General features: G+C 36.7%; 1 protein-coding gene across 1 annotated transcript in view; it reads left to right on the top strand.

Annotated features, from left to right (window-relative positions):
• Nucleotides 1-10,587, top strand: part of cpa (F-actin-capping protein subunit alpha) — a 12,933-nt gene extending 2,346 nt beyond the window's left edge. The window contains exons 2-6 of the mRNA XM_027376469.2: nt 3,663-3,726; nt 4,727-4,950; nt 5,505-5,683; nt 6,649-6,799; nt 8,290-10,587. Coding sequence (XP_027232270.1) covers nt 3,663-3,726; nt 4,727-4,950; nt 5,505-5,683; nt 6,649-6,799; nt 8,290-8,493 — 822 coding nt within the window. The 3' untranslated portion in view covers nt 8,494-10,587. The remainder of the gene's footprint in view (nt 1-3,662; nt 3,727-4,726; nt 4,951-5,504; nt 5,684-6,648; nt 6,800-8,289) is intronic.
• The last annotated feature ends 1,913 nt before the right edge of the window (nt 10,588-12,500 follow it).

Here is a 12,500-nt window from a genome sequence, read left to right as displayed (position 1 = left end):
TAAAGGGGGTACAGGGGGCTTATCCCCCTGTCCTGGGAATAAATAGAAGCTAGGAAAGATTAGGTTTTGATTTTTGGTTTTAGGGTTTTTTCTCTAGAGGGTGCATTGCTCATGGTAACAAATACCAATCTGTCCAAAATCTTTCTCGAAAATCTTATGTGCATTCTCGACTGATAGCATGCCATTTCCATAGCACATTGACTGGATTTCCAGCTTCAATATGAAAAAAACAAAAATTTAAAGCAGAATTCAGAGCAATAGACTATTTTGAGGAAATATTGTGTTTTACTTAAACTTTTTGATAAATCCATTGCATCTGGGTAGTTAGAAATAATGTGTTTTGTTACTTTTTAATTTAGGTGACACACTTTGCTCTATCAGTCAAGGTGGGCAGTAATGTGTGACTGTGCACGGAAATATGGGAAATGTCTTCTCACTTGAGCCAGCGCTCTTTTAAGCATGGCGCACAGAGGATGCATTCTACCCTCATTTGCCAATAGAAATAATGCAAGAGCTCTATCCTAAAGGACCAAGAACTTTGCGATTTCATGATGAGATGTTCCCATCACCCTCTACTCGGCAACAGTATCACCTAACGACATGTTCAGACCCGCGGCCAAATTTCTCAATAATGACACATTCCCGTCACTTGTCATTCAGCCAATTTATAAAAAAATGATAGAACATCTCGGTTTCCTGGGTGAAGTGAATAAACTCACTCTTGCTAGTTGACGATTAATCATATTATGCTAAACCCTAAACCTGGCGTAAATGCTGGGTGACATGTTTGACTGCTCAAGCTGTGTGCATGCTAAATGATTGTTAGATCATTTGACTGTGTGTCATTGAGAGACCGCCCCTCAGTAGTGGGGTTTAGTTAACTTTTTAGCCTCATTTCATAAAAGAACTGTTTGTGTTGCTATCAGTATCTTTGAGAATGGGGTAAGATGTCTTTAGTCTGGTGTGGGGTTTGGTATGACACAGGAAATCCCAGTATGGTTAGGTGAAACAGCTACAGGAAAATATAGAGAAGCATACGTATGAGGAGGACTGGGAATTTGTGTGAAAGCGCAAGTGCCCACGTTAACCAGCACAAAATTTACTCAACTGTCCAAGTTGCCATGACTGGGCGAGGGTTGATTGGGGGCTCCGCCCCCCCAAACATTCTCTTCACCTCAGTATGCACGACAAGATAGAGCTGAAACAGTTCAGAAAATTGCACTGCATTTTTCACACTTTCATTTCATTTAGGATGGTACTGTGAATCAGTTAAAACTTTATGATCTCTTCAGTTTTTCCATTAAACAAAAAAAAAAAAGGCACACTACCGTAACACAAATGACACACATCAGTCATTGTCATTGAGAGGAATGAGGCAGGCCACCGGTGTGGCCAGAAATGTGCGTGTGTGTTAAGTATCGACTGTATTTGAGTAGTTTGGCAATTAAGGATATTAAAGATTTAGCCAAAATTGAGGCTCATAATACACATTTTAATGTAAAAACAGTTGAGTTGTGAATATATATGAAACATTAGTTGATGATTTAGTATATGGAATATTATACTTGAACTTAAATTAGCAATTAAAAATCTCTGCTAAACTGCCGCCTCCTGATTGGTCATGAGGTAGTGGTGATGTGGATGCGCGGTAAGACAGAAGACGGTGTGCGAGCTGCGCGGCAACTTGTTCTTTTACGTCGAGCGAGTGGACTTAGGCTGTGATATTTGGTATAAAAGAGAAACTGTAGTCCTATTTCTTTGAGCCAGAGTCCTGGAGAGATGGATGATTTCACTAGATGTTTATTGTGCATGATAATTGGGTTAAGTCTACATTGAAAACAAAATGTTATTAGTAGCTGACTCAAGTAATTGTGTAGTACTCATGTGTTTGTCTTTTGTTTTTTTTTGTTTTTTTCATTGAAGGCACTCTAGATTTATATGTCAAAGTGGTTTCTTGAGTGGCACTGAGATGGTCCATGTGATTAATGATTTTATTTGTGATTATAGTGAAATAATTGAACAAATGCTGAAACCCAGATCTATTGTCAGGGAAGATTAATCATCATAAGCAATAATTGCATTCAATGATAAACATGTACTTTTTTGTTTGTTATATGATAATATATGCAGTGCAGATAAAAAGTGAAAGCAGAAATATGTCAAGAATTTTAATATAAAAATGTCTCAATCTGCACAAGTGTTACACATTCCATGTTGCTAGAATATTCTAACTTGCCAAGAATGTCGGAGGGAACTTTTAGAAGGGGAGGATGTGGGGTCATTGTACTTTGGATGCTGAATAATAGAGTTTGTTGCTCCATTTAAGCTATCGTGCTATTTTTAAGTCTGGTGCGTGTTACAAGAATATCACAGAATTGTAACAGTTGTATTGACTAGCAGATGAATAGAGGAAGAGAAAAGTTATCCAAGGAAGACACTTTATGGTTAGAAAGGAAAAGACTTTTTATGGTTAGCGGCAACAGGTGTCCTGTAATGGGATCTTTTACGAGCATATATTTGTCAGTTAACTTTCAGCATATACGTAAGTTCAGAATTAAAGGATGATATTGATTTGAATTGACTTCAAAAAGAGAAATACTTAAAAGCTTCTTTGATAAAGTTTGCTTTTCGTTGCTTTCTATTTTTGTTATGTATTTCATGTGAATAATTTTAAATTCTATTTTTGGGTACTTTTTTATTAAAATATTGCTTGAACTTACTGTATCGAACTTGTGATATTGTTCTTCTATTGATTTTATGTTTGAAAAATTTTCTAGTCCTTTTCTAGTCCGTCTAGTACTTAGCTTGAATTAAAGGACAAATAATTGCATTTGATAGGTAATTTAGCACTTGTTTTTATGATTAAATTTTTAAGTCTTAGATGCGCTTGTTTAGCAGATGTATAGGTGTAACATGTTCTTGTGAATTATGAATGGAAAATTATGTTATGAAAGTTATGTGGTTGATAATGCAGAGCTTCAGTGTTTGGTTAACAAATGTTTAGGTTAATGGAAATCATGGTTGTAATTTTTTAAAACTAATACTTTTTAATTTAGTTTTATTCATACAGTAAGGAATGAATATTATAATTGCATTCAGGTATTGTTCTATAGAACTATTGCTTTTTTCATTTTTGCAGTCTTATTTACTCGAGATTTAGGTGCTTTAGCTGCTTAGATATCAGTCTCCTGTATAATTCTCGAGTCTGTGCTGCTGTATCACTCTCCATCCCATTCAGAAAAGAGTTGATCTTTCATAATGTCCTATTATTAGACTTGTACACTTGATTACAAGGTATTGTGTAGACATCTGCTGCCACCCATGTCTTATCTTTGGCTTTTTGTTCTGTTATCTGTAGACTTCCTGTCCATCAAAAACTGTGCTGTTTCCTTTTAGCTTTTATTATATTTATGTTAACGGATAAAGATAGAAAAGGAGAATAAAAATATGTTTACTTTTTACTATTTGAAATGCATAGTTATTTATGTTTATTTTCTTATATTCCTTTGTAAAGAAGAGCATAAGCATATGTAAGTTGCCGGTTGTGCTTTTACTTTCTTCTTATTTAAAAAAATCATTCTTTTCTCTTGTGGAAAAGCTAGTGGCATTAGAAGGATGGTATAAATACTGGCCATGTTTTAATGAACGCTCTTTATTCCCAGGTGCGGATTGCTTCAGACTTCATCTTGCACTCTCCGCCAGGAGAATTCAACGAAGTCTTCAATGGTGTGTAAAAGTTGTTGTTGATTATATTTTTTCCCCAAGTTTTCGTTATAAGGGAGAGATTAGGAGATTCTCTTATTTAATTATTTTCTTTTACATAGTTTCTAATTATAGAGGATTTAATCATTTTTCTATGATATGATTAGATTATTGGCTTATAATATTTTCTATGTAAACTGTGGTAAGTAGACTTAACTTGCAATCATGAAAATAAAAATTGTGAGAACTGGACATATCCCCAGTAAGCTTTTGGCATTGCATATAACATTTCAGTACAAGTTTGCAGTAGATGTGTAAATTTTAATCAGAATGGTCTTATTAGCAACCTTTATTTTGTTTTCTACTTATGCAAGAGATGACTTTTTCACAGCTTTTCTGAGTTTTCCGAAGTATTTCTTTAAATATCTCTTTACGGAAGAATACAAAAAAGAAGAAAAAGGATGCTGAAAAAGTAATTCAGAAGAAAACATTTATTTTATATTTTATTGTAAAATTACTATAATCAAGGACTATGGAGTTTAATTACACAATAATGAGGTCAAGGCTAGCTCAGGCTTGACAGACTTGCCTGTTGCTTGTCAGTAAAGCTGCATCACTCTGTAATTGATAGAGGTTAGCAATGAAAGTGACCCTGAGTGGATGTTGCATAATAATAGCATTAGTCAGTGGGATTCAGGCTCAGAGTAGATTCATCGTTGTTGTCAAGAGAGAGAGAGACTTAGGGTGATCAGTCACATCCCACGCAAATTGTCTACATATTAGATTGTACTTTTGCAAACTGTAGTGGGTTCAGATTAATGTTTTATGATATGATGTTCAAATATTTTTCATTTGTAGGTAGAGATGAGTGGAAATTTAGGAAGTAGTGCAGTGCCTACTCAGTAATTCTTGATAGGTTATACTGATTTATGATGTATGTTTGTTATTATTTTCTTCATGTATGGATATGTTTGTGTGTATATTTATCTCTACCTGTAATGATTTGCCTTTTTTCTTTTCTCAGATGTAAGAACTCTTGTAAACAATGACACACTCTTGAGGGAGGGCGTTGCACGTGCAATCGCTGAATACAACAAGGACCAGCTAACCCCAGTACGCCTTGAAGGACAGAACCATTATGCCCTTGTGACGGAACACAATGATCTCGGCGGGGGGCGATTCCTTGACCCTAGGGCAAAGCTCACCTTTAAGTTTGACCATTTGCGAAAGGAAGCCACAGACTTGAAGGTATGTCTTAATTACATAGTTTGGTCTGAAGCTCAGAAATTATTTGTGTGTTGATAAGGGGTAATTTAGCAGATGCTGTTGCTTAAATTTTAATTTTTAAACATTTCTTTCAACCAGCTATTTATAACTGTGTCTGCTATTGTATCTAGCTACATTTCAAATCTATAAACATGTATTATGTGAAAGTATTTCACAATAAGGCTTTCTATAAGAGTGGTTCTTAAACCCATAGCCTTAGGGATACAGAAATGTATTTTTTGGGTTTACAGTACTTCTTCCCAGTCCAATAATTTTCTCATATGTATCTACACCAAATTTTTAAATTTTGTGATTTTAGTAACAAAGATAATTTCAATCTTGTAATAATCTGGAAAGAAAGATTAGTAAAAAATATAGGGGACATGTAGTTGACGATGCAAAGCTTATAGCAGTATGTGATAGACTAAAGTTTGGAGTAGTACTATACATGCTTGCACTTCCCTGCATATGCATCTGTTATAACGCATTTGTACACGCACATGGTACATAACAATATTACCCTGATTTTGATGCAGGCCTGTGAGAGCGATCCCACAACAGAAAGCTGGAGGAGCGCAGTAGAAGCACAGTTAATTCAGTACACCAGTGATCACTACCCCCACGGCGTGTGCGCTGTGTATGCCAAAGCCCAGGGATCAGCAGTAACTCTCACCTTGTGTATAGAAGACCACCAGTTTCAACCTAAAAATTATTGGTAAGAGGAGGTGATGTCGTCTCTTTTTTTTTTGTGTGTGTGTGTATACGGTTGTGGTGTAAGATATAGACTATTTTTTTTATTTTTGTAATGAAGTTCTGAAATCCGAGTATTTATAAAGAAAGATTAGAACCACATACTTGCTAGGGAATCATTTTTATTAAATCATATTGTATATTAAGATAAAAGTATGAAAAAATTACTTTCATACTTGTGAAAAAGCAAATTGCTGTTGTGAGAAATATGATTCTATTTATCAGTTTGTATGGATTTATACTTTTTAGATTTTTTTGTAGGCAGCAAATATTAGATAATAAAATCTGAAGTACTTGTATATTCATAAGTAACTCTACATGATTAATTGGAAAAAGCTCCAATATGTGTACATATTAAACCATGTTAACTTATTGGTGTAGGGTAATTGCACTATCCATTGGAATTAGGTTTGTGGATTTTTAAATCACTAACGACGGATGTCCCACATATGAGACACCCAAAAAAATAAACATTGCCGGGCATCCCGCCAGTGTGAAGCTGTATTGGGGCTCGCGCTCCGATACAGCAGCGGGCAGAATCCGGGCCAACCCCGTGTGCAGAATCTTGGCCAGCCCCACATGCCGATTTTATAGCTGCCCAGAATCTTTTATTTTCGGCTTCAAAATGTACCCGCGTTAATGGGTTAAAAACGCACATGACCTACCTGACTTATGAGGCTTACATAACCTCACCTTATGTCCCTATTCCTTAATATCTGTGTAAGCAAAACTATTGAACGAAAATCTCATTGGACATGACATGTATGTACACATACGTGGGCTGATATTTTCTAATAAGACCTTAGTTTTCATTATTGTAAATATAGTGATGTAGAATCAATCTTTAAAAAATCAGTAATCTAGTTTACATTTACCAAGAGCATATTACGAGAAGCGTCCCCAACCCCTAACCAATTCTTTTGTCTCAAGGAATGGCCGATGGCGTTCAACCTGGACGGTAACCCTAGGTGGCGGCAGTGCAGAGCTAAAGGGTGTCCTGAAGGTGCAAGTGCATTACTATGAGGACGGTAATGTCCAGTTAGTCACATCCAAAGACGTTAAGGGCAATCTCACTGTGGCAGTAAGTTGGCTGCGGCATTTGGGCTGTTGTTTTGACCGTGGCTTGTTCGGTCTTTGTCTTTTGCTTTTCACATTTTCTTTTACCTTTTTAGGGTTTTTGTTTTATAGTTTTTTTTTATTGTTCTCTATTGATGATGGGTTTCAACTTGTCATTATTATTATTTTCTGGGTGTTATTGTTGGGTAATTTCACCTTAAAATATTTATTATTAATGGTATTAGGATTAGTATTGTAAAAATATATTTATGGAAATTTTGTTTATTCTTTTGAAGGGACAAGTTTGTAAAGTTTTCTTGAAGTTTGCTCTCTGTCCCTCTCTATTACTCCTCATCCCTCTCCTACTTTCCTCTCCTACTCTTCAATTCTATTAGTTCCTATTTATCTCTATCCTTCTCTTCCTCCTTTTCTCTCCTAGCCTCCTTCTCTGCCACTATTTTTGCCTATCCCTGCTTCTCTTTCTCTCTTTTTCCCTCCCTCCCTCTTTCTCTCTTTCTCTTTGCCCCTCCCTCTCCTTTTTTCTCTCTTCCCCTCCCTCCCTCTCTCTCTTTTCCCCTCCCTCCCACTTTCTCTCTCTTTACCCCTCCCTCTTTCTCTGACTCGTTTCCCCTCCCTCCCTCTTTCTCGCTCGTTTCCCTTCCCTTCCTCTTTCTCTCGCTCTCTTTGCCGTTCCCTCCCTCTTTCTCTCTCTCTCTCTTTGGTGTTCCCTTCATCTCTCTTTCTCTCTCTCTCTCTCTCTATTTGCCGTTCTCTCCGTCTATCTCTCTTTCTCTCATTCGTTTCTCTTCCCTCCCTCTTTCTCTCACTCATTTCCCCTCCCTCCCTCTTTCTCTCTCTTTGCTGTTCCCTCCGTCTTTCTCTCTCTCTCTTTGCCGTTCTCTCTGTCTTTCTCTCTTTCTCTTTGCCCCTCCCTCCCTCTTTCTTTCACTCTCTTTTCCCCACCCTCTTTCTTTTTCTCACTCTTTGCCCCCCCCCCCTGTATATCTCTCTCTCTCTCTCTCTCTCTCTCTCTCTCTCTCTCTCTCTCTCTCTTTCTCTCTCTCTCTCTCTCTCTCTCTCTCTCTCTCTCTCTCTCTCTCTGTTCCCTCCCTCATTCTCTCACTCTCTTTGCCCCTCCCTCCCTCTTTCTCTCACTCTTTGTCCCTCCCTCCCTCTTTCTTTCATTCTCATTTCCCCTCCCTTCCTCTTTCTCTCTTCTCTTCCCTCCCTCTCCCCCTCTCTCTCCCTCTCCCTCTCCCCCTACCTTTTTTTCATGCTTTTTTTCTCCATTCTGTCTTGTTTTCTTTCTCTTGTATTCTTTTTATCATGTTTTCTCTCCCTCTCTCCCTCCTTCCCTCCCTCCCTCTCTACCCTCCACTCCCCACTCCCTACTCCATACTCTTTTGTATTCTCTCCCTCCCTGCCTTCATTCCTTCACCTGAATTGTAGCTTAATTTTATTCATAGTAACATCATTATCGCCAAATTCTAGCATCTCCCCAAAACTCTATTGCAGGGTGAAGAAGAGACAGCTCGGGAGTTGGTGCAATTCGTGGAGAGCGCAGAGAGCGAGTACCAGACTGCCATCAGCGAAAACTACCAGACCATGTCCGACACTACCTTCAAGGCCTTACGACGCCAGCTGCCTGTCACGCGTACCAAGATCGACTGGAACAAGATAGTCTCATATTCGGTGGGCAAGGAGCTTAAGAAGCAATAATAGTGGAAATGTCCTTTTTTTTCTTTCTTTCTTTCTTTCTTTTCTTTTTTTTTCTTTTTTTTTCCTGCACAAATAGTGAAACATCGTTCGAGAAGTGAGCCGATCTATGTTGTGCCGTGGAGCTCATGTCGTTTAACAGTGCATTTGTCAATTGTAATGTCTGAAAAGTCTTGTTTAAGAGTTTAATTGTTAATTCTTTAGAGTAATGTTATTTTTGCCCCCTCCCCCCTCCCAAAGCATTGATGTATGGAGATGAATTATTATTTTTTTTATTATTATCATTATTATTATTATAGAAATGCTTATTTAATCATTCTATTTTTAAGATAGAAATTGTATTTTTTGCCTTTTGATTCTTTTGATTCTGGCATAAGTGTTGCTTTTGATTCTTCTAGGGCAATACAATGCCATTAATTTGTTTTTTGCACTGTTAATAAAAAAGTTAAAAAACACGTCTCTTGTTGAACTATTGGGTAAGCCATCAAAAACACACAGCAGAGAGTAGGCTTCGATAAAGAATGGAACATTGATATTTTAATTTCTTTTCTCTCTCTCTCATGGACATATATATAATTCATCATTTGTACTCTTGAAGAGATTTAGTTTTCTATTTGGAACTCGTATCCAACTTAGTCTTTTTGACGCCAGAGACTGCATGATTGAGTCGCGCTCGATGTTCCACCTACATCTGTCTCGTCTTCCTGTGCCTTGTTTTTGATAGTGTACCCGGGTGTCAAGCGCTATGGGCAGCAGGCTTTCTTACTTTATAGCTGCAAACCAAGAAGAAAATGGGCCAGTTTTTGATAAGCAGGAGGAGGGCGAAGAACGCAGAACTGGTTTTGGTTCAGCATTTGGAAGAGAGGTCACCCTTGGGCAGTGACCGCTCTGGCCTGAACAGCCCCGTTGGCCGGCCAGGCTTTCTGGGCTGCGGCAAAGTGACTGTTCCTAAAGATGGCCTGCTTGCTAACTGCTTGATGGTGTTGATTCTATAGTACATATTTATCTAATCATTTACACTATACTGTTTAAGAGATAATTTTTGGGAAGTGGTACCAGTCATGCCACATTCATTGCAGGTCATTATGAAGCCAAGTCTTTTTTTTTTTGTTTTGTTTTTTCTTCTTTTTTTTTCTCTCTAGCAAAATTCTACTTCCTTGTAATGCAATGAGCTTTGTGGGAGATACATAAGGGGAAGCCCCCAACCAGTGTAGTGCAGTGAGAAGCAGCAAATGCCCCTACACCCCTTTCCGTGGTAATGTTTTGTAGCCTCATTTATAAAAAGTCTTGGTCTTCACATGGAACTCGTATGCGAGTGTGAGGTGAGACGAGTCGAGGCTCATTGCAAATCCCATCGCACGTTTCGGTTGGGGTGCGACATGGCTAGCAGGGAGGAGTGAGTGCAGAGTGGCTTTTTGAGTTGTATAATTTTTGAAAATGTTTAATGTATTGTTATATATATTTTTTCTTTTTTATCATCATTATAATGATTATTATTTAAAAGTATTTGTGACAATGAAATTGTAAATGATGTTAATTTATTATGAATTTATATCCAGGATAAAGCTATGAATGCCGAATAGTCCCCAATTCATTTATATAAACTAAAAGATTCTTGAGATACCAAGATATACGCGCATGTTTTGTAAAGGAAGTTGCCAATTTTTTTGGGAATCGTGTGCTTGAAGTTGCTGAAGTGTGTGGCTGAAAGATTCCTACATCCCTGTGGCTATTACCAACTGGAGAATGTACTTGATGCATATTTATACTGTTTACAGATTTATTTAGAAGTTACGAAGAACGTTTGATATTTTTTCTCCATTTTGGTTGGAACTTTTTCCGGTGATAATGAAGATTTTTTTTTTTTTCTCTCTCTCTCTTATTAAAAGTATTTTCTGTTGGGTCTGTTTTAAGAGAATTGGGATTATTTTGTAATTTATAAAAGGATTTTTGTCTCTCTTTCTTTTGGTAATCAGGCTTGTGGCACACTTACATGGGAATACATTAATTGTGAATGTTTTCTCTTGTTGGTTCATTATTAAGGAGCAATATGCAAATCAATTATTGTTTTTACAACATAAAATCCTTTTTAATGTCTGATTGTGTTTTCTTCTCCTCCATTTTGTGAATATGAAATATTGGTCCATTATAGTGGTGATGATTGTAAGATTGTTAGCTGAAAATTGAGATCAATTAAAGTTTATTAATTAATTTTCCTCTCTATTCTTTCCTTGACAACAATAAGTAATGAAAGCACATGATGATGTGTTGAATCTGCCGAAGGAGGAGCAAAAGACAGTGATGCATAAATTATCTGGAAATAACAAAATGATTATTGTTAATAAAGTTGCAAAACATTTTAGTAACAGGAGATTTCACAAAGGTTTTTGAAATGAAGCGGAGGCTACCATGAGAAACCAAGTCCGAAAACCTGTTCATATGAATTTATTCTTATGTACTGGCTTCTCAGGGCAGGTATATGAAATATCAAAAATTCGTATCAAGAATACTATCAAACATTTTAGAAGAAATGATATGAATATTTATTTATGAGTATTTTTCTAACACTGATATGTTACTTGATTTCCAATGAAATTTGGTACATGTGAAGTATTGAATGTTAAAATAAGTGGAAATTTATAAAACCAAAACCAGAACATACTAAGAATAATTTTTTTTTTTCATCATAATGTGCTGTATTGTTCATGTATATATAAGAATTCTGTGCAATTTTTCAAAATGGATATTAGTAAATTAAAATACATTTAAAAAGAAAATGTAATCTATTTTGTTAAGTGTACTACCTACCATTTACATGTAATACAAAAGGGTTATATAATGTGCTCTAGATTTTCTTTGTCAACATGTCAACTATCCGTCAGCTTACCAGGGTTAATACTATTTCATAGCTATTAATAAGAGCCTCACGAATCAGTAAAACACTGATTCGTGAGGCTCTTATTAATAGCTATGAAATCGAATATTTTATGAATATAATATATATATATAATACAATATATATAATAATATAATATAATGAAATCGAGCATAACGAATCGGAATTTTACAGTGGATTACTGAGGAGATTCCGGGAAGTGATTCATTCTTGTCTGAATCCTGTTGGGTCCTATTTGATTTTTTTTTCTTTTTCTTTTTAAGCCACCGAATATCGCATTTACAAATTGATTACGGTAATATTCGTTACTTGGAATGGGAAGTTCTCATAAGATAGTAATTAGGTCTGTGTTGCTCGTTATAACAAATGCATTGGCGTGACCTAGAAGGCATGCATAAGTTTTACTTGATGTCCATTGATGTTCTTGGGTGTAAAATGTCATTACACACACACACACACACGCAGGCGCATGCACGCACGCACGCACACACACACACACACACACACACACACACACACACACACACACACACACACACACACACACACACACATACACATACACATACACATACACATACACATACACATACACATACACACACACACACACACACACACACACACACACACACACACACACACACACACACACACACACACACACACACACACACACACACACACACACACACACACACACACGCACGCACACACACACACACACACACGCACACACACAAAATAAAAAAGTGTATAACCAGCTCATAGATACTTTTCAGATCAATGGCTTAAAGATAAATCCAAATAAAACACCATTTATCTTTAAAGCAGTCGGTAAACTACAAAATTTGAAGGCTGCTATTTAAAGCATTTCTTAAAATCTAGGAGCACACAAGACATGATATTTGAGATCCGTGTCGAGATCTATTGGAAAGTAACTAAACGGCAAATAAAAGGTCTACTGAAACGACTATCTCGCTAATCCAAACACTAGTTTTGAGGATTATTAACTGTTACTCAAATATGTGGGATTCGACTAACGTTCAAATTCAGAAAACTCAAAAAAGTCACAAAACCTTGCTTCGACAGTAGCACTTGGCAATGACAATGA

The sequence above is a fragment of the Penaeus vannamei genome, chromosome 11, assembly GCF_042767895.1.
Source record: "Penaeus vannamei isolate JL-2024 chromosome 11, ASM4276789v1, whole genome shotgun sequence".
NCBI lineage: Eukaryota > Metazoa > Arthropoda > Malacostraca > Decapoda > Penaeidae > Penaeus > Penaeus vannamei.
The sequence above is the reverse complement of the archived record's forward strand: the minus strand, read 5'-3'. Positions and strand labels throughout refer to the sequence as shown.